We start from the raw sequence: 25,970 nt of genomic DNA on the forward strand, positions 1-25,970 counted from the left end.
TGACTCCCGCCGCATGTCATTATCTGTCCGTCAGAGCGAGCCAACAAGATCCTGTTGCTGCTGTTCACACTGGAGATGTCCATGAAGATGTACGCGTTCGGCCTGCAGATCTACTTCATGGCTCTGTTCAACCGCTTTGACTGTTTCGTGGTGTGCGGCGGCATCCTGGAGACAATGCTGGTGGAGATGCAGTTCATCCCGCCCATCGGCATCTCTGTGCTGCGTTGCATCCGCCTGCTCAGGATATTCAAGATGACACGGTAACCTCCAAACAAGAACTAGGGATGTCCGATATTATCGGCCGATATTATCACCCTCACAATGTCTGTTTGTTTGTTTTTAATAAGTTACAGGAGTAATTATATTATTGTATGGTGTGTGTGTGATATGAAATGTGAGCCTACCATAATCACATCATATTCCATATATTCAAGGGCTTTTGGAGAGAAATGAGACAGACTTCAGTCACTGATGACAAATTAGAGCACTGCAGAGGGCAGGCGTGTGTGTCTGTGTCCACTGGTGCTCGTTGATGTTCGTTAATGCTTCTGCACTGTCAAATAGGCCACCATCTATGTGATGTTGTTACCTGACAATTAGTTGACTTTTGGTGAAAAAGCCCACATACTGTATATCGGTTGATATCGGTATCGGAAATTAGGAGTTGAACAATATCAGTATCTGTATATCGGACATCCCTAACAAGAACTTCCGCACACGTAGCTCCTCTAGCTCAGTCAGAACCAATGTGCAGACTTTATTATTTTCTATTGTTGATCTGCCGTTTGTCCAGCACCTGGATGACTAGGATGTACATGGATCTCTCTAACCTCCAAAACAAGACCTCTCCTCTCTTGCCTCATCAAGTTTGAGCCAGAACTCCTAGACAGTTCTCATAGCAACCACTCAAACTCCCTGTCATTTTGCAGGCACTGGGCGGCCTTGTCTGACCTGGTCAACTCCCTGCTGAACTCTATGAAGGCCATCCTTTCCCTGCTGCTCCTGCTCTTCCTGTTTCTCATCATCTTCGCTCTGCTGGGCATGCAGCTGTTTGGAGGCAAATTCAACTTTGATGAAACTCAGATGAAGAGGAGCACGTTTGATTCCTTCCCTCAGGCTCTGCTCACCTGCTTCCAGGTGAGTTACACTCACACCATGTTAATAGTACCATTCATTACTGTATTACTGTATGTATTATTTATAAAATATTGTCTGTCTGTCTGTCTGTCTGTCTGTCTGTCTGTCTGTCTGTCTGTCTGTCTGTCTGTCTGTCTGTCTGTCTGTCTGTCTGTCTGTCTGTCCAGATCCTGACAGGAGAGGATTGGAATGCAGTGATGTATGATGGTATCATGGCGTATGGAGGGCCAATCTTTCCTAACATGGTTGTGTGTATTTACTTTGTCATCCTCTTCGTCGTTGGTAACTGTATCCTTTCTCTGGTCAGTGACATATCAAAGTACCGTCAGTGTTTTGGTGAGTTTCTTATTGCTGAACATCAAGTAGGTCTGTCTGTATGGGTCTAATTTCACAAACCGCTAGACCGCTCAGAAGGAATGTCTTATGCGCCCTGCCAGTAGACCACATGTTTTTGCTCCCAATCCGATTCGGATCATTTGATATTGAGTATCTGCCGATACCGATTTGTCACGTTTATGCCATATTACAATAGTACAATATCCAGTCTAATATCAGGATATGGATATAATATTGATACTAGGGAAGTCCCTATCACGTTTTTTTGCTCCTGATCCGATTCCGATCATTTGAAAATGACATGTTCCGATCACGTGATCGGATCGGGACAACCCTGCTAAACAGAAGTACACTAATTCATTTTTTACTGGTTTTATACTTTTTGAAATATTTGACTTTAATTTCATAATGGAAGTCAATGGGGCTCTGATTGGGCTGAAACCCGATACATCATAGATAGATGTGTCATAAGTGACTGGTGTCACAGGCTGGCCACAAGAAGTCTGAGATCCACATGATTCAGTTGTTATCTTATATCTATAAATGCACCAAGTCTCTGTGTGTAGTGTGTCTGTAATCCACCCACGTAACTCGAGAACCGTTGGTTCGAGAACCGACTTCAAATTGGACACGCGTTCCACACCACCACCGCTGTGCCTGGTGTCGAGTCGGTCCGCTGTCCAGAACCAGCACAAAAGCCTCTGCCCGGGCTCTGGACCTGATCATCCCTATATCTCCATATATGGAGCTGGCCTGTTCTAATCATGATCACAACACTTTATATTTGGGCATGCCTGACACATAACTCCATATACAGGTATAGGAATAAAAGGACACAGAGAGACAGATACAGAAATCTCCATATATGGGCATAAAAGGGACACAGACAGATGGGTGGAACGGATACTCTGACACGGGTACAACGGGAATTGTATAGCTGGGTGGTGCATGGATCTCCAACTTCCATCGTTACTGACTCGGTGCTCTACAGCCGGGCACCGGTCTAGTTACATTGAAATAGAGAGAAGCAAGCACTCAGGCAAGTAGTTCACAGTACGTATCGGGTGCACGGTTCGCCTCAATGTGTTTCACGCTGAGGAAGGCCTGTGGGCCGAAACGTCCGTATGTTCTGCTGCTAGGGGTGAACCTGTATTTAACAAGAAATCCTAACTGGATCAAAGTGAGTGCTGGTATTCCATTCTATATGTTCAATTGTTACTAAAAGCATGGTCCACCGCTGTTGTCCACCTGTTCTTAAGTAGTGCAGTTCCTTCCTTAACGTGGTGTTCAGACATCCTGCTTAACGTCTTCTTGGCCATTGCTGTGGACAACTTAGCAGGCGGAGGAGCAAAGAAGAAAGTGGAGTAAGTGACGCGACGATGAACTAAGATCCATCCTGTTATTGTACAATGTCCTATAAGAGAAAAGACGAATATATTAGCTTTCTTTACAATACAACAAATCTGCTCTACCCTGCGCTTGTCTTCGCAGAGAGAAGAAGGATGAGGAAGAGGAGTGGGATGAAGATGAGGAGGCGAAGAGCGAAGGCGAAGAGGTATGGGATGTTTAGTAACTTCAAACTAAGGCTTGGCGTGCTCATCTAAAAAAGGATGTCATTGACCTCTGTTGGGTGCAGATTCCTAGTAATATAGAACATCAAAGAACAAGCACACTGTTGGAATGTCTCTTCAGTTTTCTTTTTCTTAAAGAAAAAAAAAAGAAAAGAAATAAAAGAGAGAGAGAGACATTCAACTTGTGGGTGCGTTTTTTTTTTTTATGTTCTATGTTTAATAACCTTTCACAAGCATTGTTATCTACATCACTGGTTCTCAGTTTCTGGCACAGGGACCACCAGTGGTCCAAATGGACCCTTACAGGTCTGGAACTCTGGAGCTAAATGGACCCTTATGAGTCTACCAAATGGAACCAAATGGGCCCATTTGGTTCCATTGGGCCCATTTGGTTCCATTGTATTTTACAGCATATTGTCCTCTCTGTGTTTCCTGTGTGCAGAACGAAGATGATGACTTCGATAATGAGATGATGGGGGCCATTGAGGGACTGGAGGGTGAGTGTGATCTTCCTCTCAATTGGCTACTTTTTGCAACAGTCGTACAGAATGATGAAATAGTAACATAGGGCATTCATTTAAAACACAAGATGAAATGTGGTCATTGTGGTAACTAAGTAACCACATTTCACCTTCATCAGTTTTAGTTGCAGGCATTTCTCGAGTGCTGGTAGTATAACAACAGTATAACATCACTGGAAACGTTTCTTGTCAACGTATTACACTAGCAACGGCTAGCAATCAGGGAACCCATCTGCAATAAAAAGGAATTAGAGAGATTACTCCGCTAGTTAGATGCCTAAACATTTAGCCTGTTATTCACACACTCGCTCGGGGCAGACTGATAAAGTGTTGTCCCACATTCTTCATCTTCATCTTTCGTGTATCATCCTCAAATGTCCAACTCATTATCGTGTAGCCACGCCCTTGTCTCTGGTCCGAATTGGAATAGGCCGGCCTCAGAAGCTGGTCTGTACAGGAGGGCAGGTGTTAAGTATGTGTTCGGCAGACTGCTCAGGCTCTGTCAAGCCTCACTTCTTCGTAGCTGATTTGAAGCAACTGATTTGAAGCAGCTGATTTGAAGCAGCCGACTCCGGTTCAGTAGGGTCCATTGCTGGCGTGGTAGGTCCTCTCCTTCAACGCCAACACCCTGGTCTCAGATGTAGCAATGGATATGGGAGGGAGCAGCAGACTCCACTCCTGCCTCCAGGATGCCGCCAGCCATGCACTTGTGGACAAGTCCTCCGGGATGGAGCGGAGCATCTCTTGTGCCGCCTTGTTGTAAGGGTGGCGGGACTTGAGTCCTCTTACGCCTCGGTCTTCCAGCTGGGTAATTGGGTGGCTACTGGCTAGTCTGGCGACATTCGTTATACAAGCTGGTCCTGCACTATTTGTTGTTACTTGCAGAGCAGGATGCGTGGAGGCTGCCATCTTCTCCTCCCTCTCCACATTGAGGTTGCATGGCTGTGATCCAAAGTTACAAAAGAGTATCTCTCTATAACAGTTATACCTCCTCTCTAAATATTGATATAATCTAGTTATAACTAGAACTGCACTCTGTCGAGTGCCTACTTGCTTGTTGCACATAAGTAGGCCATAAAAGGCTAGTATAACTGGTATAACTAGCTCTCAATGATGACGTAATAAAGATGTGGATTAAAGGACCCAATGCCAGGGTGTAATTGGTTTTCGATGGTGACGTAATGACGATATGTTTTAGTGTCGGGAGGATTAAAGGTAATGCCCCTGCACAAGTAGTCATTACGTCATACGCTGGCACGGCGCATACGCATCAAACGGCACTGGACGAAAACTATTACTTGCGCTCTCTGCTAGCGCAAGTAATAATATAACGGCAATCCTTCCCTTCCAATGTATATTTGCACGTTACTTCACAGGTGATGGGAGTGATCCTACGCAGAGTACTAACAGAAACATAACAGATGGTTGTCCAGTCTTAGATCCAGTTTTGGTGTATTTATTGAGCTGTACAGTTGAAATCATGAACATGAACATACCAGTGATGTTATTGTTGAAGTTTGTCTGATCTGATTAGTGCACCTGAGTGACCCTCTAAATACACACCCAGTGCTGTCAAATCTAAAGCCCGCCACCAAGTGTTCAACTTGTTTACCAGCTGTACAGAACGACACAGAAAATAATAATGTCATTGCCAGCCCCATGGCCAGAAGAAAGTTGATGGTGTAATCAATGCAAAAAGTTCTGATTTTGGCAGTTTGGCATCTCCACCAATCCCCATTCCTTCCTCTTGGGTTGTATTTGTGAGGAGTGTGCCCAATGCGGGCCTGTCCAAGTTCTGGCTTTATGCCCTATGCACAGGCAACCAAAAACAGGCCTCTCCCCTATGGAAAGGACGGCTTCGGTGTGCCCCTTTCCCCCAGTCATAGACATTGCTCTGCTCCATGCCCACTGTCCACATAACACAAACAGGATGATGTAGTGATTGTTGTGTAGGAGAGATAGGATTGTTCTGATTCTGAATGAAAACTTTCTGTGGCGTGGATCCGTTTGTGTCGGCGTTGCGCCGCTGAACATACCGCACATTGATGTTTGGTCAGTGTTGAAGATCTGGGTCTGCCGGGCGTGGTCCAATCCGGCCCAGATGATCTGTTGTGCTGGCTGCTGCTGCTGAATTCCCCCGGTAAGCGCCCCTATGGCTCCGACCGGGTGGCAATCGCCAATCGATCACCTCCAATGACAGCAGGAGCAGCCCCTGCACAAGTAGTCATTACGTCATACGCTGGCACGGCGCATACGCATCAAACGGCACTGGACGAAAAATATTACTTGCACTCTCTGCTTGCGCAAGTAATAATGTTTCACATACTTTTTATTGCTATTATATCTAAACTGTTGGTCCTTTTTTTATGTAGGGATGTCTCCAATAAAACCTGAAGTTCCCAAGGAGAAAATTGACCCGATTCCTGATGGAAGCTCATTCTTCCTTCTTGGGAAGAAAAACTGGTAATTGCAGATTCTGAATGTATATTTATTTATTTAAGCTGATGCCTATCATTCTATTGTGAGGATGATGGTAAAACCAGATCCGATCTACAAGCTCATCGTGATGTATTGTGAGCTTGTAGATAGGCTATTTTTGCTACTTCTGCATGACACTGTCAAACGTCTAAGCAAAAAATAGGCCATTCATTTATACTTCTACCCGAGGTTGAGTGAAATTATTGAGATGTTTCGTAATAGGTAATAGATTGTATGCTGATCTTTCTGCTTGTCTTTCGACAGTCTGCGCGTGGTGTGTCACAACCTCATCCATCACCCCTACTTCACCAACCTCATTCTCGTCTTCATCATCTGCAGCAGTATCTCTTTGGCCGCTGAGGATCCCATAAAATCTCACTCCTTCAGGAACATTGTAAGAATCACCATCGTCAGATCATCTCCATCGTGTCCAAGTTGTTCTCTTTGCGTTCAGTATCATCTCAGCCTACTCATACAGTACTTAAGCCTCATACTTCATCATATGTGTTGCTTATATTACAATACATTGTTAATGTAGATCAGTTAGAGTATGTGGCAACTTCTGGCAAGAGACACGATGATGGTTTGTTCTCCGATTCAAGTAAAAACAAACACAGCAGAGTAAAAAACATGACAGGCTAGTGAGCAACCGCTGCTACAGCTAATCAAATCAATAATGGGTGTGTTAGATATAGGTGTGTCCAGAGCTATGGATGTGCCAATTTGCAAGCATAGACAGTAATGTCAACACTAACAGTGTGTCACACACTTAAACACATCCATTACTCATTTGATTAGCTGCAGCCTGCAGCATTGATTGCCTACACCTGGCCTATAGGGCAGTGGTTACCAAAGTGGGGTCCGGGGACCCCCAGGGGTCCTTGAGGGAGTTCCAGGGGGTCCCCAGCTAAATGATAGTTTGAAACCAAATGGACCCTTATGGGTCTGTAACTCTGAGAGTGTACAAACATTGATTTTACAATATAAATTGGGGGTCCCAGAGATATAAATACCATTAAGCCTGATGCATGTCAACCAGGGGGGTCCTTGAAATTAATCAGGTTGAGAATCACTGCTAGAGCCATACAAATCTTCTCTTATGGGGGTCCCTGGCATATCTTTTTAAATTGGGGTCCACGGGCTAATTAGTCAATTTGGGGGTCCTTGACATGAAAACGTTAGGGCACCACTCCACAGAAGCCTTGTGGTGCCTGCCATGTTTTGAGTTTTTAACCTCAACTGGAAAACAAAATCGGCTGAGGGCTTCATTTGACATTATTTGACAGCTTGACTTGATTATGTGGATACCATATGAGATGATGTTCCTGTGTGTTGTCCTCAGGTGCTGGGTTATGCTGACTATGTGTTCACCTCAGTGTTTACAGTGGAGATCGTACTGAAGGTCAGCAGCATCTCACCTCATCCAAGTCAGGGCTGAAACACTTCCAATAGTAATCAGTTAACAGAAGATTAATCCAATCAAAATATGCATGTTTGTCTTTGTTCCATATTAGAAAATGAAAAGTTATGTTTGATCACAAGTTTGTACATAACACTTTGACCGGGGTCCTCAGGGCTCTATATTTGGTCGGCTCCCTTTTCCCAATTTTCGAAATGATCATATATCATAACTATGCTAATAGTCTGCTAATAAAGTTGAATTATGCATTTATTGAATAATGAACTATAATTGATGGATGTTGCAGCCCTAATAAATACGGACATAACTCCATCAGTGCTACATGAAGTAAATACTGAGTATAATTCAGTAGTAAACACAAAATTAACAAATGAAACCGAAAACATCTTTTCGATCAGTTGTTCTTAAGGTAAGGTCCGGGGACCCCCAGGGGTCAGGGCTCCAGGGGGTCCCCAGCTATATGATTGATAGTTAGGAACCAAATGGACCCAACATGTCTTTAATTGCAAGACTATACAAAATGTATACGGAGTTATGGGGGGTCCGTGGCTTAATGCATACCAACCTGGTATCTATAAAATAAAAGTTTTTTTGAGAATCCCTGTTTTAGATAAATCATTGAATTGAATTTGTTTCTTCTCCTTGTAAACAGATGACGGTTTATGGAGCGTTTCTGCACTCCGGCGCCTTCTGCAGGAACGCCTTCAATCTGCTGGACCTGCTGGTCGTCAGCGTTTCTCTCGCATCCTTCTTCCTCCAGTGAGTAACCTGCCAAAACTTAACTGCTGCTGCGGTAAATTAAATGTCTTCTGTGAGTGCTACACTGTTTCTTAAGACTGTGAGTCTACACCCGTACTTGATTGCCTAAAATGCAGAGCCGTCAATACTTACTCATTGGTCAAATAAATATAATTATTCACAGACAAATTAAAAGGGAAAACCACTCATTTTCAACATTGAACTATGTCATTAATATACCTTAGAGTTGTTGTGTGGAAATAATAGAAAAGTCCCCCCTTCTGTGTAGCCTAGAACTGGAGGTCTAGAACGTGAGGTCATGTGATCAGTGACATATAGTACTCTTTGTCCAAGGTATCTCCATGGTATATTAATGACATAGTTCAATGTTGAAAATGAGTGGTTTTCCCCTCACTTTCAAAATGTTTCAGAAATAGCAAAAACAGCAGATCTACAAGCTCACAACACGTCACAATGAGAGATGTTGTGAGCTCTCAGCTTGTAGATCAGATCAGATTTATAATGTTTTTGCTATTTTTGTGTGACATTCTCGTGTCACACAAGTCTCTGAGTGGATACGATTTTGCTGATAGCACTCTCTAGTGTTCAATAAAGGGAGTTTATTCACGGTTTCATTTCTTACAACATTCTGCTTTCACTTTTCCATTCTTTCTCGTCTCATAGTTGTATTGGTGGTCTTAGGTTATTTGACTTCATTATTCTAAATTATACACATTGTTGCTCTCAGCTCAAGTGCCATCTCCGTGGTAAAGATCCTCCGAGTGCTGCGAGTACTGAGGCCCCTGAGGGCCATCAACCGAGCCAAGGGCCTCAAGGTAAGTAAGCTTTGTTTGTTTGTTTGTTTGTTTCTCTCGTCTCATAGGTTGACAACATTTGTTAGGGCAGTGGTTCTCAAACTGTTACAGTAAATTTCAAGGACCCCTCAAAAACCACCTTCTCAGAGTTACAGACCAGTATAAGGGTCCATTTGCTTCCTAACTATCATCAATAATTAAGCTGGGGACCCCATGGATCCCCCTCAAGGACCCCTGGGGATCCCCGGACCCCACTTTGAGAACCACTGTGTTAGGGAACATAAATGTGGATTTATGTAAAACGATGTGTTTCTTTGTGTGTTGTCAGAATGTGGTGCAGTGTGTGTTCGTGGCGGTCAAAACCATCGGTAACATCCTGGTCGTCACGTCGCTGCTGCAGTTCATGTTCGCCTGCATCGGTGTGCAGCTCTTCAAGGTTTGACTGGACTTTATTCAACATATATGTATATCAGATAATAGCATATTATCAAGGTTGGACTTAAAGGTTAAAAAAAACAGAGGGGGAGGCATTTTCTTGTAGTAATAGGCCACATAGCGAAAACAACTGATCTACACGCTCATAGCATCTTGTGATGTGACGTGTTGTAGATCTTCTATACTTTTGGTCTTTTAATCTTAATTTTTGAGTTTGATGATTTTTTTTTAGAGGTGAAAAACAAAGGTTAATGTGGTTAACATTAATTTTAAATTAAACATTTTAAGTGTTATATTATCAGAACAAAATAAGGCCGTGGGATATCAAAAGCAGTGGCATGGCCCCCACATTCCCCCAGCAAATCCAACCCTGATCAAAATGATTATGTGATACAGGTCTGGTGACTCATTGATATTTTATGTTACAGGGAAGATTTTTTTCTTGCACAGATGAAGCGAAACACACTCCAGTTGAGTGCAAGTAAGTTAACTTTATACTTTCTCTTCTACATTGTTCAGTCTTTAACATTCGTCTCATGACAATGTGTAAGAATAAAAATAAACCAAGCCCCCCCCCCCAACACACACACACACACACACACACACACACACACACACACACACACACACACACACACGCACACACACACACACACACACACACACACACACACACACACACACACACACACACACACACACACACACACACACGCACACACACACACACACACACACACACACACACACACACACACACACACACACACACACACACACACACACACACCTTAAAATCTTGACTGTTGCTACCTAAACTAAACTGTAGAAGGTACTGTGGAGTTGTATTTATAGAAGGTACTATCTATGGCAGCTAGACAGCTACTGCTGATGGTTAATATGCCAAGCTTAAAGGTATATGTATATATACATTGTACATACAATGTCGCTGATGTATTTTGTATTATTCTATTAGTATAAAACTACAGACTTTCTTTTTTTTGCTCTGTTTTTTTTACTTTTTCTTTTTGCTGATGCATTGTCTACAACCTTGAACCTTAATGTGTTGAACCTACATATGCGATACGAGAGTGTGGGCTAACCAATACCACCTCAGGACTGTCCTGAATCACTGCCCTCCTCACTCTCCTATCTAGCATCAGGGTCTTGAGCTCTACAGTGTTGTCAGCTACGTAGGTTGTGTGCTTCTTGCCTTTCCTGGCTCAGCCCTGGGTTGGCTCCGATAGTGTCCGTTTGCGTGTAAGGGCCGGGCTACTAGTACCGGGTGCCTGACACAGTGCCCTGCCAGCCTCGTCCTTCTCTCTCTGATTTTGTATGTGTTTGAACCTCAGGGGGACCTACGAGGTTTACAAAGACGGGGACTTGAACCATCCCATGGTGAGAGAGAGGATCTGGCAGAACAATGACTTCAACTTTGACAACGTTCTGCAGGGGATGCTGGCTCTGTTCACAGTGTCGACGTTTGAAGGCTGGCCACAGTGAGTTTCTCAGTGCTTCTCCGATGTTTTCATGTCAAGGAACACCCAAGTTGATATGTATCATCCCAAATTGTTAGTTGCGCCCTAATGAAAACTAAAACCATTTTGTTTGTGTGTGTGTGTATACAGGCTTCTTTACAGAGCTGTTGATGCCAACGCCGTAGACCGAGGCCCAATTTACAACTACAGAGTGGAAATATCCATATTCTTCATCATCTACATCATCATCATCGCCTTCTTCATGATGAATATCTTTGTGGGTTTTGTCATCATCACATTCAGAGAGCAAGGCGAGGTGGAGTTCAAAAACTGTGAACTCAACAAGAATCAAGTTAGTTATTATTTTTTTGGCTAAATCTTGAAATATGTTTATACAGTGACGTTTTCTTTACATCATCAAAATGTAATTATTTGTGAAAAGCTAAAGAAAGAGCAAAACTAAGGAGAAGTTCTACTTCTATGGTCAGGCACATGAAAATCCGGGCACAACTGTGAGTTAGGATGGGTGTTGGTTCATGTTGAACCATAGTGTCCCTATCGAACATTCAGCAAAAGAATGCAACATGCAGCTTGTAGATTACTATTACTATTTATTGTGGTGAAGGAATTTGGTGTATAGTGGGAATTCGGGGAAAAGTATAGACCCCCTTGGGGACTCCGGTCAAGTGGGCTTGGTTAAAATATGAAGTGCTTTTTACACACAAACTCACTTCGCTGGTACAAAACTTGAATTTCCACCTCTGGGGACATAAACCAGGTGCTGTATTGAAGTGAAATTCAGTGTAAAGGATTGGGAACAGTCTTGACAGATAGATAGTTACATTGCAGCTCTGAGGTACAGTATAGAATAGATGCTATACTGACTCAGAAAGTTCTACAGTCCAGAACAGGCGGAAGTTTAGGAGGAAGGCGTAATGCCCAAATGTGTTGGTGTTTCGTGTTCTCTCTGTCCTCTAAATAAAGGCTTTTTATTATAACTGCTGCAGGCCCACGCACACACATCCACACTATTCCAACACTTTTTAAATATTTCTTTGCTCCCAAAAGTGATTTTAATTACAATTTCTTTACCTCAAAATCAAAATATATAACTGATCACTACAGAGGCAGTAAATATCACCATAAAATGTTATATGTTCATGTATTGAGTTAAAAACTTTACTCCATATAATCCAACTCCAATTATTTGTTTCTCTTCTATCCTAATCCAGCGTCAATGTGTGTACTACGCACTGAAAGCTCAGCCTATAAAGATTTATATTCCCAAAAACCCGTCCCAGCTCAAGTTCTGGAAGATTATCAACTCCAGCCATTTTGAATACCTGATGTTTGTGCTCATTCTGGGCAACACCCTCACCCTGGCTGTGCAGGTAATATATAACATATAACATATACTGTAAATATATTAGATCAGTGATTCCCAACCTGTGGGCCTGGGCCCATTGATGGGCTGTGAGGGTATTGCATGTCGGCCCCAAAATAATTAGCAAAACACTGACTTGTATCTTTAAATCCTTGAGAAAATGGGTTTTCCTAGTGATACTAATAACATTATACTACGTTGGTTTATTGATCCGAGCCTGAACACAATCGATTGATTGATTGATTTATATAATTGATTGATTGATTGATTGATTGATTGAAGCTCTGAAAAAGCCTGTGGCCCACCCATCAAAGTGGTCAGAGTGGGCTGTGAACGTGAACGCTTTCCAAATTTTCAAGTGGTTCAGGTTCAAGGTTAACTTTTCAGAAATGGTTGGGAACCACTGTATTAGATATTGCATTTCACACTTTACTTTACAATAAAATATCACTAACACCCCCTTTAACATCTTTCCGTTTCATGTTTGTTCCTTCAGCATTATGAACAGTCTAAAATGTTCACCTCCGTCATGGACAATCTCAACCTGATCTTCACCTTCGTGTTTACAGTGGAGATGATCATCAAACTGATGGCACTGCGAGCACATGTGAGCTGAAAAATATAACAAAATAATACAGTATCAGTCATTTCTACTGCCAGAGCTGAAACGTTCATAGATATATTTGACCACATTAATAAGACTCACTTTGGGTCTGAGTGTTAGTACTATGATGATCACTAAGGCTTCAGAACTCCTTTCACCTTGTAATTGCTGGATGTTATTATGCTAATGATAGATTAATGATTGGTGATCTATTCACAGCACTACTTCATTGATGCTTGGAATTCGTTCGACGCTTTGATCGTGGTGGGCAGTGTGTTGGATATTGCAGTTTCCGAACTCAGCGTGAGTTTGTGACATTGTGGTTTTAGTTGTCATGGTGACAGAAGTCATCACACAGGTTGCTGTAGATGTATTTATATACATATATTATATTTGTACTGTACACATTTAGTCAGCAGTAGTTACGCCTGTATGTCTGCAAAAAGATAAAATAATAACCAATAACATTCATTATTATGATTTTGTTTTACAAATAAATGTTCATGTTTTATCTTAACTATAGTCTGTTTTCAACCCTCATATTACATGCTGTCACTGGTTGCTCTGGAATCTTTGGACTATTGATGTAGGGAGGCGGGGCCCATCCTGAGGTAAGAGAGACACACACACATGCATGCACAGACTCACGGACAACGCACGCACGCACGCACGCACGCACGCACGCACGCACGCACGCACGCACGCACGCACGCACACACACACACACAAAAAAGAGAAATATTAAGAAAGGAAGAAATGAGTCCATGCTATGATTCACATCATTCACTGTCTGTCATCTCTTTTCAAATAGCCCCCTCTAGTGTCTTACCGCTTATAACCTATAGCAACCTAATTGCCATTGCTACTGGCAGGAGGCCGGCCTGTTTAAACTCCATGGCTCCCACATGAGTTGTGAACTATTGTTTTTCTACCCAGGGTGGAGGTAAAGAAAGCGGCAAAGTGTCCATCACATTCTTTCGGTTGTTCCGAGTCTTGAGATTGGTCAAATTGCTCAGCAAAGGGGAGGGCATTCGAACGCTACTCTGGACTTTTCTCAAGTCCCTCCAGGTCAGTACTGTATTGTGGAAGAAATTATTAGTTTCATACTGTATACTTAAAGCTGCTAAAAGCAATAATATGTCAACATTTTGACTTTTTTTTTGTTTTTTTGGTATTCAGACAGCCAGCAATGAGTCAAACGCTCCTAAAAATGTAGTCTCTTTGACACATCTAGGGGCCACAATCTGCATTCAAAGATGTTGCTAGAAACTTTGTCATTAGTCGAAAAAACCCGGTCGAAATGACTAACCAATCAGGAAGTAGACAGGCAAATCGACCAATGACAAAGCTTCTAGGAAAACCTTTGAATGCAGATTGTGGCCCGTAGATGTATCACATCTACATTTTTTAAGTTTTACCCATTGCTGGCTTCCCACTTTCAGTGAGAAACGGTTAAACAGGCAGCTGAAGGTCTTATTTTAACCACATTATTTATTTTGGTTTCTCCTAGGCCTTGCCTTATGTCGGCCTGCTGATTGCCATGATCTTTTTCATCTATGCTGTGATTGGCATGCAGGTGAGTATCCTGTGCAGTGTTATACAGTTGAAATACTAGTTTGTTGCAAGTCTGTTTCTAGTCTTGTTTGTCCTTCATAATTATTTTTGTTTCTTGTTTACTGGTTCACGGGTGACTGCGCATTCAGGGGCAAAACCATTTTGACTGAACCGTGTACATCTGTCTGAGTTCTGAGTCCGCTAGTAGAACAGCAAGCTAGTGCTACAGTGCACGACCATACTGTAACTAGAAGGATTCCAGATCTGTTGTAAAGCGTGCTGTGTTCTGCCATCAAGCAGAGAGCTGCTCCCTGTGACACAGTCAACCGACCTCACCTGTGTGTTGCATATTCAAAGTGCTGTGTTCTGTCTCCTTGCAGACGTTCGGAAAGGTGGCCGTAGACGAAAGCACCGACATCAACAGGAACTGTAACTTCCAGACCTTCTTCATGGCTTGCCTGGTGCTCTTCAGGTGTGAAAGGCAGAACAAGAGTTTTCAAACGGCGGCAATTTTGCTCTTACGTCAAACTCGGGATTCCCATGTCGATGCCGCATTGGCAGCTGTCCTGATCCGAGTACGTGATCGGAAATCGGGGCCGATCACGTCATTTTTAAATGATCGAATCGGATCGGGGGCAAATAAACGTGATTGGGACATCCCTATATCAATATTATATTCATATCATGATATTAGACTGGATATTGTCTGTGATTTCGGATACTGTTCTATTCTGATGGCATAAACGTTTTATATAAAAATATAAATATCGGAACGGGAAAAATCTGTATCGGCAGATACAAAAAATAAAAAACGTGATGGGATTCGGGACATCCTTCCTTAGCCGCTGCTGTTCATCTGAGCGATGATGCATGATGATGTAGCAGTAATATTGACTTGCAGCAGGGGGTCTCACCACAATTTGCAATCATCATAACTTGTTGAATTGTCATCCGACTTCCAAGTGGTTTGTTATACTCGTCAAATAAAGAAAATGTGGGTTTTCATGGCCAGGTTCCCCTGCCTGGCAGTGACATTGATGTACGAGTCGACCCACCAACCAATGTCTATCTATACGTATATATATCTACATTCATTATATTACAGTAAGAGACCACACCTTCTGCTCAAAGTTTAACGTTTTTTATTGAACAAAAAGGGATGGATGAGTATTGAATGGGGAACCCATGTTGGGTGAGACTGTAGTCTCAGGAGCGGATGCCGTCGATGGTCGCTCAGAGAGCGATCGTCTCTGCTCCGATACTGCCCCGGGTTCCTGGAAGAGATGGAGAATAGAGTAGGAAGGGGGAGAATGAGGTGGTAGGGGCGGATGGGGTGATTGTTCAAGACCACGTAGGCAGTAAGAATAGGTAAGTGACAGCTCACAGGTGTATTTATACTGTGGTGATTGTAACGGGGCCGAATGATAATGGAAGGCAGGTGATGTTGATAAGTGTGACATTAGAGAGAAATGGCTGCCATGATGATAAAATGGTTTTGTCGCATTTTCCTCTTCCTTCCAGGTGTGCTACAGGAGAGCAGTGGCAGGAGATCATGCTGGCAGCATTGCCAGGGAAACGCTGTGACCCCCAGGCCGACACAGAGCCTGGAGAAGAGTACAGCTGTGGCAGCAACCTGGCATACATTTACTTCATCAGCTTCTTCATGCTCTGTGCCTACCTGGTGAGAAGAAAATCCATTTTCTATTACAAAATAAATCCTACTAAACAACGAGGAATCCTCTCTGTCTGTCTGTCTGTCTGTCCGTCCGTCCGTCCGTCCGTCCGTCCGTCCGTCCGTCTGTCTTGTCTTGTCTTGTCTTGTCTTGTCTGTCTGTCTGTCTGAAAAATGAAAGTCCTCCTCCTGTTTGTCTCTCCAGATCATCAACTTGTTCATTGCTGTCATCATGGATAACTTTGAGTACTTGACCAGAGATTGGACCGTGTTGGGAACCCACCACCTGGATGAGTTTAAGCGAGTCTGGTCGGACTACGACCCTGAGGCCACGTAAGACTTAAAGTGGCACTAGAGAACATTGCACTTTTACAACACCTCAGTCCGTTGCATAAAGTTATGTCCCCCGTCACGTTTATGAGGCAGCAAAGGCCTGTCATCAAAGTCTGCAACTGTAATGCTACAAGAATATATTAGGTAAAAAGTACCATACCCAGGTTACCCAACTGAAACAGATGGATACTGTAATGGCTGCCGTCGGCTTACAGAGGTAAACAAAGTAAATTCACAATCAAGAACCTCCAAGAACCACCAAATAAACAAGTTTAACAACATTTATTAACGAAAAGAAGAATGCATGAAACGAATAATGAACAGAAACGAAGATGACCCACGATGAGTCATGAGGAAAGTGAGAACAGAAGGAGAACCATGGGTTGGATGGGCTTTTATACGGGTGGAGGTGACCTGATTGGAGGTGGCTTTTATACGGGTGGAGGTGACCTGATTGGAGGTGGCTTTTATACGGGTGGAGGTGACCTGATTGGAGGTGGCTTTTATACGGGTGGAGGTGACCTGATTGGAGGTGGCTTTTATACGGGTGGAGGTGACCTGATTGGAGGTGGCTTTTATACGGGTGGAGGTGACCTGATTGGAGGTGGCTTTTATACGGGTGGAGGTGACCTGATTGGAGGTGGCTTTTATATGGGTGGAGGTGACCTGATTGGAGGTGGCTTTTATACGGGTGGAGGTGACCTGATTGGAGGTGGCTTGATAGGAGGTGTAATTGTAATTGTTGTAAGTCCTGAAAAAATTATTAAAAAAAAAGAAAAATCACAATCCTAATATTTTCTTGGGGGGGGCAATACTTTTATTCCCCATGTGATATGTGGATGCTTTAATTTATACCAATAGCCGATCTACAAGATCAACAATTTTTGCCCGACAAAATATAAGTCCCATTTAACACTTTGCAGTATATCTTCCATCCTCTATTCACTGTTTTATCATAGCAACGTCTGTTAGACCCTATCGACCAGGATTTACCATAGCAACCAAACACACACACACACACACACACACACACACACACACACACACACACACGCACACGCACACACTCTCTCTCTCATTTGTTCAAAATCACATATCAATGTCTGTGTCGATGTCAGAGATATATATATATATAGGATTCAATTCAATTCAAATTTAATAAAGTGTCAAATCACAACAAGTTGTCTCAAGACCCTTTACATGCAGAGCAAAGGACTGACAGAGATCCCACCCAGAGCAAGCAATTTTGTAGTAACTATAGTAACTAAAAACTCCCAGGATCCAGTACATTTTGTTTCAGATTCTTCTATGTTTTAGTGGTGTGATGATTATTATTTTTTATGTTTTGCATTTGCTTATTGTAGCACTTTGAGATTCTCACGAATGTAAAGTGCATTATAAATAAAATCCATTATTATTATTATTATTATTATTACATTTAGACTAGATATAGTTGTTATATTAATTATGAAGAGACATACGGTCTCTGCCTCCCACAGCTGAACAGTCCATGCTCTGTCTCTGTCTGCTTTCAGAGGTCGAATAAAACACATTGATGTGGTGACCATGCTGCGCAGGATTCAGCCTCCTCTCGGTTTTGGAAAGCTGTGCCCTCACCGTGTGGCCTGCAAGGTACACAGAGCTCATATACATTGTGTATACAGTTTATACAGTATATATATATATATATATATATATATATATATATATATACACACACTGTATATACAGTATGATTATATGATATGTTCAGTATGTCATAGACTAATACTAGCAAGTGAATGGTAGATAAATTCAAGCGGTCAGTAGAATTTATACCCCATCCCCCCTGGTTTGTGTCAACAATCCAATTAGTGGCCTCCTATTCTACCTCCTCTTCTACCTACTCACTCACTCCTCCCCCCCCCCCCTCCCTCTCTCTCTCTCTCTCTCTCTCTCTCTCTGTCTCTCTCCTCAGAGACTGGTTTCCATGAATGTACCTCTGCACCCTGATGGGACTGTCACCTTCAGTGCCACTCTATTTGCTCTCGTGCGCACCTCACTGAAGATTAAGACAGAAGGTTCTGCCTCTTACACATTATACACACGTGCACAGGGCAATTTCACATCCTATGTACTGTAATAGAATGGCTGTGCTGTAAACATAAAACCCTTTGATCATGTTGATGTGCATTGATCTGTCCCTTTAGGTCCCATTGATCAGCAGAATGAGGAGCTGAAGATCATCATTAAAAAACTATGGAAGCGCACAAAGCCAAAGCTCATCGATGAAATCATTCCACCCCCTAGAGGTAAACCACAGTACTGCCACGTCCCACAGGTTGGGAATAGCTGCTGTATGCAATGGCCTCTGGACCACAAGGACAATACCCACAATGCATTGTGCTATAATAGCCCGAGTGGAGAAAAGGTTGTTAATGTTATAGCTATTACGTTAAACACGGGGGCAGTGGCTCAGGAGGTAGAGTGGCCGCTTGGGAACCGGAAGGTTCCCAGTTCGATCCTGGGCTCCGCCCGAGTTAGTGTCGAAGTGTCCTTGAGCAAAACGCTGAACCCCTAGTTGCTCCCGATGTGCAGGTTGGTGCCTTGCATGGTTTCCTCCGCCATCGGTGTATGAATGTGTGTGTGAATGGGTGAATGCACCATCTATGTAAAGGACCTTGGATAAAGGCGCTATATAAATGCACCATTTACCATTTTCATTGTTATGTTTCTGTATATGGTTAAAAGCGTCTGTGTTTAGGCTTTAGGCTAGAGATGGTTAAGTTTATGTTGGAATTGGTGTAGCTAAGCACATATGACATAATCCCCATTTGCCAGCTTTATCCATATCACAAATAAAACAATGGTTTTAATTTTACATAAATAAATGTTTGTTCTCTTCAGGGGATGAAGTCACTTGTGGAAAGTTCTATGCCAGCTTCCTGATCCAGGACTACTTTAAAAAGTACCGCAAGCGTAAGGAGAGGGAAAGGAAGAGCAAGAAGAAGGATAGGGCAGCTTCTCTCCAGGTAAATGATTTGTCTTGTTCCCGGGAGTGTGTGTGTGTGTGTGTGTGTGTGTGTGTGTGTGTGTGTGTGTGTGTGTGTGTGTGTGTGTGTGTGTGTGTGTGTGTGTGTGTGTGTGTGTGTGTGTGTGTGTGTGTGTGTGTGTGTGTGTGTGTGTGTGTGTGTGTGTGTGTGTGTGTATAGACTGAATCATCACAACATCATGTGAGCGTGATTTCCCCGGTATTGTTCACGCTGTACACAAACGACTGTCGGAGCGACTCAGACTCCGTCACCTGTATTGTTAAATTTGTTGTCGTTGGCAAATTATGTTACGGCCCCCTGTCTAGGGCAGGGGAAAGTAACATAATAATGGAGGAGACAGCTTTTCAAAAGAAAGATTAGATTTTTTTTTATCACTCTTTTTTCATTTTTAGCAGAGAAAGAATTCTTCAAAATACGGGCTTCAGGGTGCCGGTTTCAAGAAAACTTACTTCAACTGAAGAAACCCCCTAACATCAACCTGACCAAAATAATTGAAACAAACAAAATACAATTTACTAACCTACATACCTAAACTAACAAAAACAGGAGAAAACAAGAATTGGATAAACCAAATAAAACACACCGCTACGGGAATGAATGAAGCAGGTTTTAACATAGGAGGAGAAAATATGTATAAGGAATATATAATATATGATATAAAATAGAAATATAATAACTTGGGATCTGTAATTAGCAGAAACCAAAGATAACCAAGGCTTAACTTACTCAAAGGACTGAACACAAACTAACTCACAGAACTGAACCGAATAGCAAAGAAAACATAAGGGAAAAGGTTGCATTGGGTGGAGAACAAAAGGGAGCGCCTTATTGTTGGTTTGATTGAGGATTATGAGATAAGCTATCGAAGAACAGTGGAATGGTTTGCTGGTTGGTGCAAGAGTAACTTCCTTCAGTTGAATATTAATCCTTTAAGACCTGCAGACCAAATTCTACAAAATGTCTTCTAAATCATGAGAGTGTTCTGAATGTTTCTATGTATCGGTGGTTCTCAAGCTATTTCATGTCAAGGACCCAAAATTATATATCTATAAGACTGCATGAGACAGTATAACTTAAACAGCCAATACCATATTATTCTACCATTGGGGCGATGGTACACAGCGTACCTTCGCTGCAGGCTAGGGATTCGAGATTGTTTGTATTGGACTATGACGGTAGCCTTTTGTTTCTTTCTCGCTCTCTGCAAGAGAGGAGCTGTGAAGTATTGTCAATGTATTGTGTATGTGTTGTTTTTTTGTATCCTGATGACTGCTTGGCACAAAACAAATTTCCACGAGGACAAATAAAGTATCCATATATCTATCTATCTATCTATCTATCTATCTATCACCGCAACCAATAATCTTGTTTCTGTGTAGATAATGCAGGCAATGATTTTGTCCCCCTTTTTTAACCAGTATAAAAAACATATTTAACCAATAGAAAAACAGGACAATTATGATATTGTTAATGACTATTAGAAATATATGATCTTATTATAAATATCCACAGGTTGCATTGTGAACACGTTCAAAGACATTCTGCCTGGAAATACCTGTTTGTTTACAAACATTCAATCATTCTGATCTGATCTATTCCCTCAGCAAGGGCTGCGAACGCTACAGGACCTGGCTCCGGAGATGCGTCTTGCGATGGAGTTCGACATGGAGGACGAGGAGGCGGCCGGAGAAACAACAGACTCGGTGTTCTTCAGTGAGGCGGGCGCCTCGGTGATGCCCAGCCCCGCCAGCACGCCCCTGCCCAACTCAGAGACGCTGGAAGAGATAGCCAATGCTTTCTTCAGCGAAGCCAAGGCCCAGCCGGTCAACGACGGCGTGGTGACCATACAGGTGCGCAGAATTATTATAGTGAATTAAAACGAAACTAAACTTAAATCCACTGAAGTCAAAACAATATTAAAATAAAAACGAATGAAACATTGAAAACTATAATTGCAGGTGACGGGTCTTCCAGTGGAGCAGAGGCCAGAGTCTCAGCTAGCAGCCATCGGCATCGTTACGGAACAGCCTGTCAAGTCCGAGCTCCTCCCTCCCAACAGGTCTGTTTATTTTATCACATCAGTCCACCCACTGATTTCGCCTTTATTTTTTTATGGAGGGACAGACAGTAGGCTGACAGGAAATGGGGAGAGAGATGGGGGGTGACACGTGCAGTAAAGGCCGTCGGGATCGGGAGTCGAACCCGTGGCACACTGCCAGACTGGACTACCAGCCAAGGTGCCTGGACCGCTGAGACACGGCCCAGGCCCACTAGCTGATTTATACTCAAACTCTTTTTAATGTCAAGGATCCCCAAATTAATTTGCATTTGGGTCAGAGTTGCAGACCCCTAAGTAAGGGACCATTCGGTTATTAACTATCAGTCATTTAGCTGGGACCAACTGGAACTCCCCCCAAGGACCACTGGGGTCCCCATACCCCACACAGAGAACCACTACACTAACAGAAAGGTCATAGGGTCCCAATAATCAAAAGTGTTGGTCCAGCTAACAGACCAATGGGCCGATAACATAACCCAAGCCCACCTAGGCAGAGGTTCTAACATTTTGTCAATTGAATAATGGCTTTAATGATGATCGTGTAAACATGTTTTTATAATGTCATTTTATTTAATTTGTATTTGTTTTTACAGAAAATCGAAACAACAAAGGTACTCAATTATAACTTCACTAAAATTGAAAACAAGATGTATCTGCTTGGCCTCAGATAATGAGCATTTATTTACCATTATTTTCTAGTTATATTTGCTATGGCTTTATTCTATTGCTATGGCTTATTGCGCTTATTGCATATTGCATATTTCATTTTGCATATTGCATATGGCATATTTTATATTGGTAGGCCCCCGTTGTTCCTGCTTGCAGCTATATTATTGTTATGTGGATCTTTGAGTTTGCTGTCATGATTATTTATTAATATTTTTGCATCACATAATCCATCATAATTTATACTCCACCACACGACAGTATACTTGCTAACAACAACTGATTTTCAAGCTAGCTGATATGCTGCTAATGCAACATATTTGTAAGCTTAATGATTTGTTTTTCATTTCAATGAAAGTTGCTCACCCAGTGTATGCTCCCCTGGAAGTACACTCTCCTTACGGGTTTGGCCCATAAGTATGCTCCCCTGGAAGTACACTCTCCTTACGGGTTTGGCCCATAACCCAGTGTATGCTCCCCTGGAAGTACACTCTCCTTACGGGTTTGGCCCATAACCAAGTGTATGCTCCCCTGGAAGTACACTCTCCTTACGGGTTTGGCCCATAAGTGCCAATAAAGCAAGTTCAGGCCATAGAAGCATGCGCACTGCAGTAGTGTCCTATAAGCACCTAAGCTTGCATTACCAGATTTGGCCACTAGTTCAGTCTTTCTTCAAACATAACTCCCGGTTCTGGGGGCCCGGTATCGTGTCACACACTGAAAATAGCACAATGACATATATAACCTCATAACGCATTCACGTATAAATCAAAAACAGAATCCAAAATGTTCTAATATAACAGATCTACAAGAAAACAACTTGCAAGCAGCATAAAGCATTGTGAGCTTGTACATCTGCTATTTTTGGTATGCAACACCCACGTCTGTGACACGTTATGAGCTTATAGATCTGACATTTTTAGGGCACAACATCCTCACGTATAACTCAGACCATAGGCTTAACTTTGCATCCCTTTTCCCAGGATGGCTAACATCCTCAGCGAGATGATAGCCTTTATACCCCAAGACGAGGCTGCTGGAGGCCAAGAAGAGGCGGTGACTGCAGAAGTTCCTGCGGAACCGGCTCCAGTTGCTGTACCGGCTCCAGTTGTTGAACCGGCTCCAGTTGTTGAACAGGCTCCAGTTGTTGTACCGGCTCCAGTTTTTGTACTGGCTCCAGTTCTGGCTCCAGTTGTTGAACCGGCTCCAGTTGTAGAAGTTGTGGTCACACCGGCTACAGAAGCCGACCCCGCCCCGGTTGTGGAGCAGGGAACTACACCTGTATCCGCTGCAATGACACAGGTGCAGGAAACTGCACCTGTGTCTGCTGCAACGCAGCAGTATTACTACAGTCAAGTGGACGTCACCAGCACAGTGCAGAAAGACAACAGGTGAGAAAAGAAACAAGAGGTGTGTGTGTGTGTGTGTGTGTGGGTGTGTGTGTGTGTGTGTGTGTGTGTGTGTGTGTGTGTGTGTGTGCGTGTGCGTGTGCGTGTGCGTGTGCGTGTGCGTGTGCGTGCGCGTGACAGACAGACAGACAGACAGACAGACAGACAGAGCATTTCTACAACAATTACATGGTCGCTGGTTTGCCATAAGTATGATTTATTATACAAAATGTCATTGTAAGCTAAAAGGCTTGTCTTGTTGGACTTCCTAGATATGCAGAAGTTTCATCTGTTCCGCCTGTCGCTGTGGAGAGCGTCAGTGGAAACGGTTATAACGGCACAGCTTCCAACGGCACAGCTTACAACGGCACAGCTTCCAACGGCACAGCTTATAACGGCACAGCTGCAACGCAGCAGTATTACTACAGTCAAGTGGACGTCACCGGCACAGTGCAGAAAGACAACAGGTGAGAAAAGAAACAAGAGGTGTGTGTGTGTGTGTGTGTGTGTGTGTGTGTGTGTGTGTGTGTGTGTGTGTGTGTGTGTGTGCGTGTGCGTGTGCGTGTGCGTGTGCGTGTGCGTGTGCGTGCGACAGACAGACAGACAGACAGACAGACAGACAGACAGACAGAGCATTTCTACAACAATTACATGGTCGCTGGTTTGCCATAAGTATGATTTATAATACAAAATGCCATTGTAAGCTAAAAGGCTTGTCTTGTTGGACTTCCTAGATATGCAGAAGTTTCATCTGTTCCGCCTGTCGCTGTGGAGAGCGTCAGTGGAAACGGTTATAACGGCACAGCTTCCAACGGCACAGCTTATAACGGCACAGCTTCCAACGGCACAGCTTATAACGGCACAGCTTCCAACGGCACAGCTTATAACGGCACAGCTTCCAACGGCACAGCTTATAACGGCACCGACATGAACGGAGGAAGTGTGTCCTCCAACGCTGCAAACGGATACAACGGGAGCGGATACAGTGACGACTACAGCGTGAACGGCAGCATGTCTATCAACGGCAACAGCAACTATAACGGAAACGGCTACAATGGAAACAGCTACAACGGAAACGCCTACAATGGAAGCGGTTACAACGGAAGTGAAATCGTTCAAATCGGTGACTCTGGTTTTGTCCGGAGACGCATGCTTCCTAACATTCCTTTAGGTAAGACTTGTTTAAAAACATGCGGTGAAGCATGATAGAGGTTTTGGTTTTCATAATGAAACCTGTGTGATTCTTTTTAGGTCGAAAGCCGTCATTTAACCTCCAGTGTTTGAGGCAGCAGAGCAGCCTCGATGCCCCCACCCCAGTCCCCCAGTACCGGGGGACACCCACACTACAGGTTTAAAACACACACACACACACACACACACACACACACACACACACACACACACACACACACACACACACACACACACACACACACACACACACACACACACACACACACACACACACACACACACAAACTATGCATAGTTCACCTAGGTAGCATAGGATGTCTTATAGGACAGTGAGTGAGAGTTGGCGTGGGTGTGAGTACGCCCACACCCACGCCAACACCAACGCACAGTTAACAGCAGGGACAAACTCTGGCACATGCTTTGACACGGCCATGGCCATGACAGCGGGAAAACCTGCGATTTAGTCCAATGGGAAACTTACTATTCTATCTATTCTACAATCTACATCATGAACGTTTTCATTGATAAAAATATAGACATAGTACAGTTTTGAAATACAGTCTACGGTAGGATTTGAAACTTGCAACTACTAATATTACAACTGTCAAATGAAGGTTTGTGGCAAACTACACGTCTCTTCCAATTCAATTAAGTGGGACACTTTCAGTCTAGATCTCTGGCAGTGATCGAATGCTCGACATATCAATCAGTCTTTTTTTCTTTCTTTCTTTCTTTCTTTCTTTCTTTCTTTCTTTCTTTCTTTCTTTCTTATAAAAATCACACCCGTGTGAACTGAGTGGTGCAGTGACGTCACATACTAACCATAGCAACCATGCTCACCCGTACAGGCACAAACACACACGGTACTAACAAAGCCAGTTGTTGGAGTGGTTTGCACCACCAAAAAATCGAATATCTACATGTTCGCAATTTTTGTACGACACCGTTTTACAACAAAATATATAGGGCTTAAATTGGTAAGCTAATAGATTATTTTTGTCGCTTATAAAACATCAATTAACACATTTTTCACATCGATTCATTGAAAAGGTTCACACTGCAAGATCATTTGATGAATCGAAAAAGTAATCAATAGAATAAGAGAATAATGTATATTTACAGCCCTTGTCACCATGGTTTGTATTGCTACCGTAT

At 43.0% G+C, this 25,970-nt stretch overlaps 1 protein-coding gene and 1 long non-coding RNA gene across 2 annotated transcripts in view; both read left to right on the forward strand.

The window, feature by feature from the left end:
• Window positions 1-25,970, forward strand: part of cacna1fa (calcium channel, voltage-dependent, L type, alpha 1F subunit a) — a 56,276-nt gene that overhangs the window by 28,977 nt on the left and 1,329 nt on the right. Inside the window, exons 13-44 of the mRNA XM_079515083.1 lie at window positions 35-260; window positions 930-1,137; window positions 1,305-1,425; window positions 2,765-2,837; window positions 2,965-3,028; window positions 3,487-3,541; window positions 5,938-6,028; window positions 6,308-6,437; window positions 7,386-7,445; window positions 8,116-8,222; window positions 8,950-9,037; window positions 9,345-9,452; window positions 9,880-9,932; window positions 10,804-10,950; window positions 11,080-11,281; window positions 12,162-12,320; window positions 12,810-12,920; window positions 13,137-13,220; window positions 13,508-13,528; window positions 13,854-13,985; window positions 14,428-14,493; window positions 14,852-14,943; window positions 15,993-16,152; window positions 16,349-16,476; window positions 18,012-18,108; window positions 18,434-18,536; window positions 18,666-18,767; window positions 19,363-19,487; window positions 21,113-21,358; window positions 24,036-24,088; window positions 24,356-24,792; window positions 24,873-24,970. Of these exons, the coding sequence (XP_079371209.1) occupies window positions 35-260; window positions 930-1,137; window positions 1,305-1,425; window positions 2,765-2,837; window positions 2,965-3,028; window positions 3,487-3,541; window positions 5,938-6,028; window positions 6,308-6,437; window positions 7,386-7,445; window positions 8,116-8,222; window positions 8,950-9,037; window positions 9,345-9,452; window positions 9,880-9,932; window positions 10,804-10,950; window positions 11,080-11,281; window positions 12,162-12,320; window positions 12,810-12,920; window positions 13,137-13,220; window positions 13,508-13,528; window positions 13,854-13,985; window positions 14,428-14,493; window positions 14,852-14,943; window positions 15,993-16,152; window positions 16,349-16,476; window positions 18,012-18,108; window positions 18,434-18,536; window positions 18,666-18,767; window positions 19,363-19,487; window positions 21,113-21,358; window positions 24,036-24,088; window positions 24,356-24,792; window positions 24,873-24,970 (3,947 nt within the window). The remainder of the gene's footprint in view (window positions 1-34; window positions 261-929; window positions 1,138-1,304; window positions 1,426-2,764; window positions 2,838-2,964; window positions 3,029-3,486; window positions 3,542-5,937; window positions 6,029-6,307; window positions 6,438-7,385; window positions 7,446-8,115; window positions 8,223-8,949; window positions 9,038-9,344; window positions 9,453-9,879; window positions 9,933-10,803; window positions 10,951-11,079; window positions 11,282-12,161; window positions 12,321-12,809; window positions 12,921-13,136; window positions 13,221-13,507; window positions 13,529-13,853; window positions 13,986-14,427; window positions 14,494-14,851; window positions 14,944-15,992; window positions 16,153-16,348; window positions 16,477-18,011; window positions 18,109-18,433; window positions 18,537-18,665; window positions 18,768-19,362; window positions 19,488-21,112; window positions 21,359-24,035; window positions 24,089-24,355; window positions 24,793-24,872; window positions 24,971-25,970) is intronic.
• Window positions 21,486-23,407, forward strand: LOC306912938. Its single transcript, XR_013788454.1, has 3 exons — window positions 21,486-21,567; window positions 22,161-22,178; window positions 23,217-23,407. It is a non-coding gene; the product is annotated as an uncharacterized lncRNA (long non-coding RNA).

Source organism: Electrona antarctica, assembly GCF_951216825.1.
Source record: "Electrona antarctica genome assembly, chromosome: 2".
NCBI classification, from domain to species: Eukaryota; Metazoa; Chordata; class Actinopteri; order Myctophiformes; family Myctophidae; genus Electrona; species Electrona antarctica.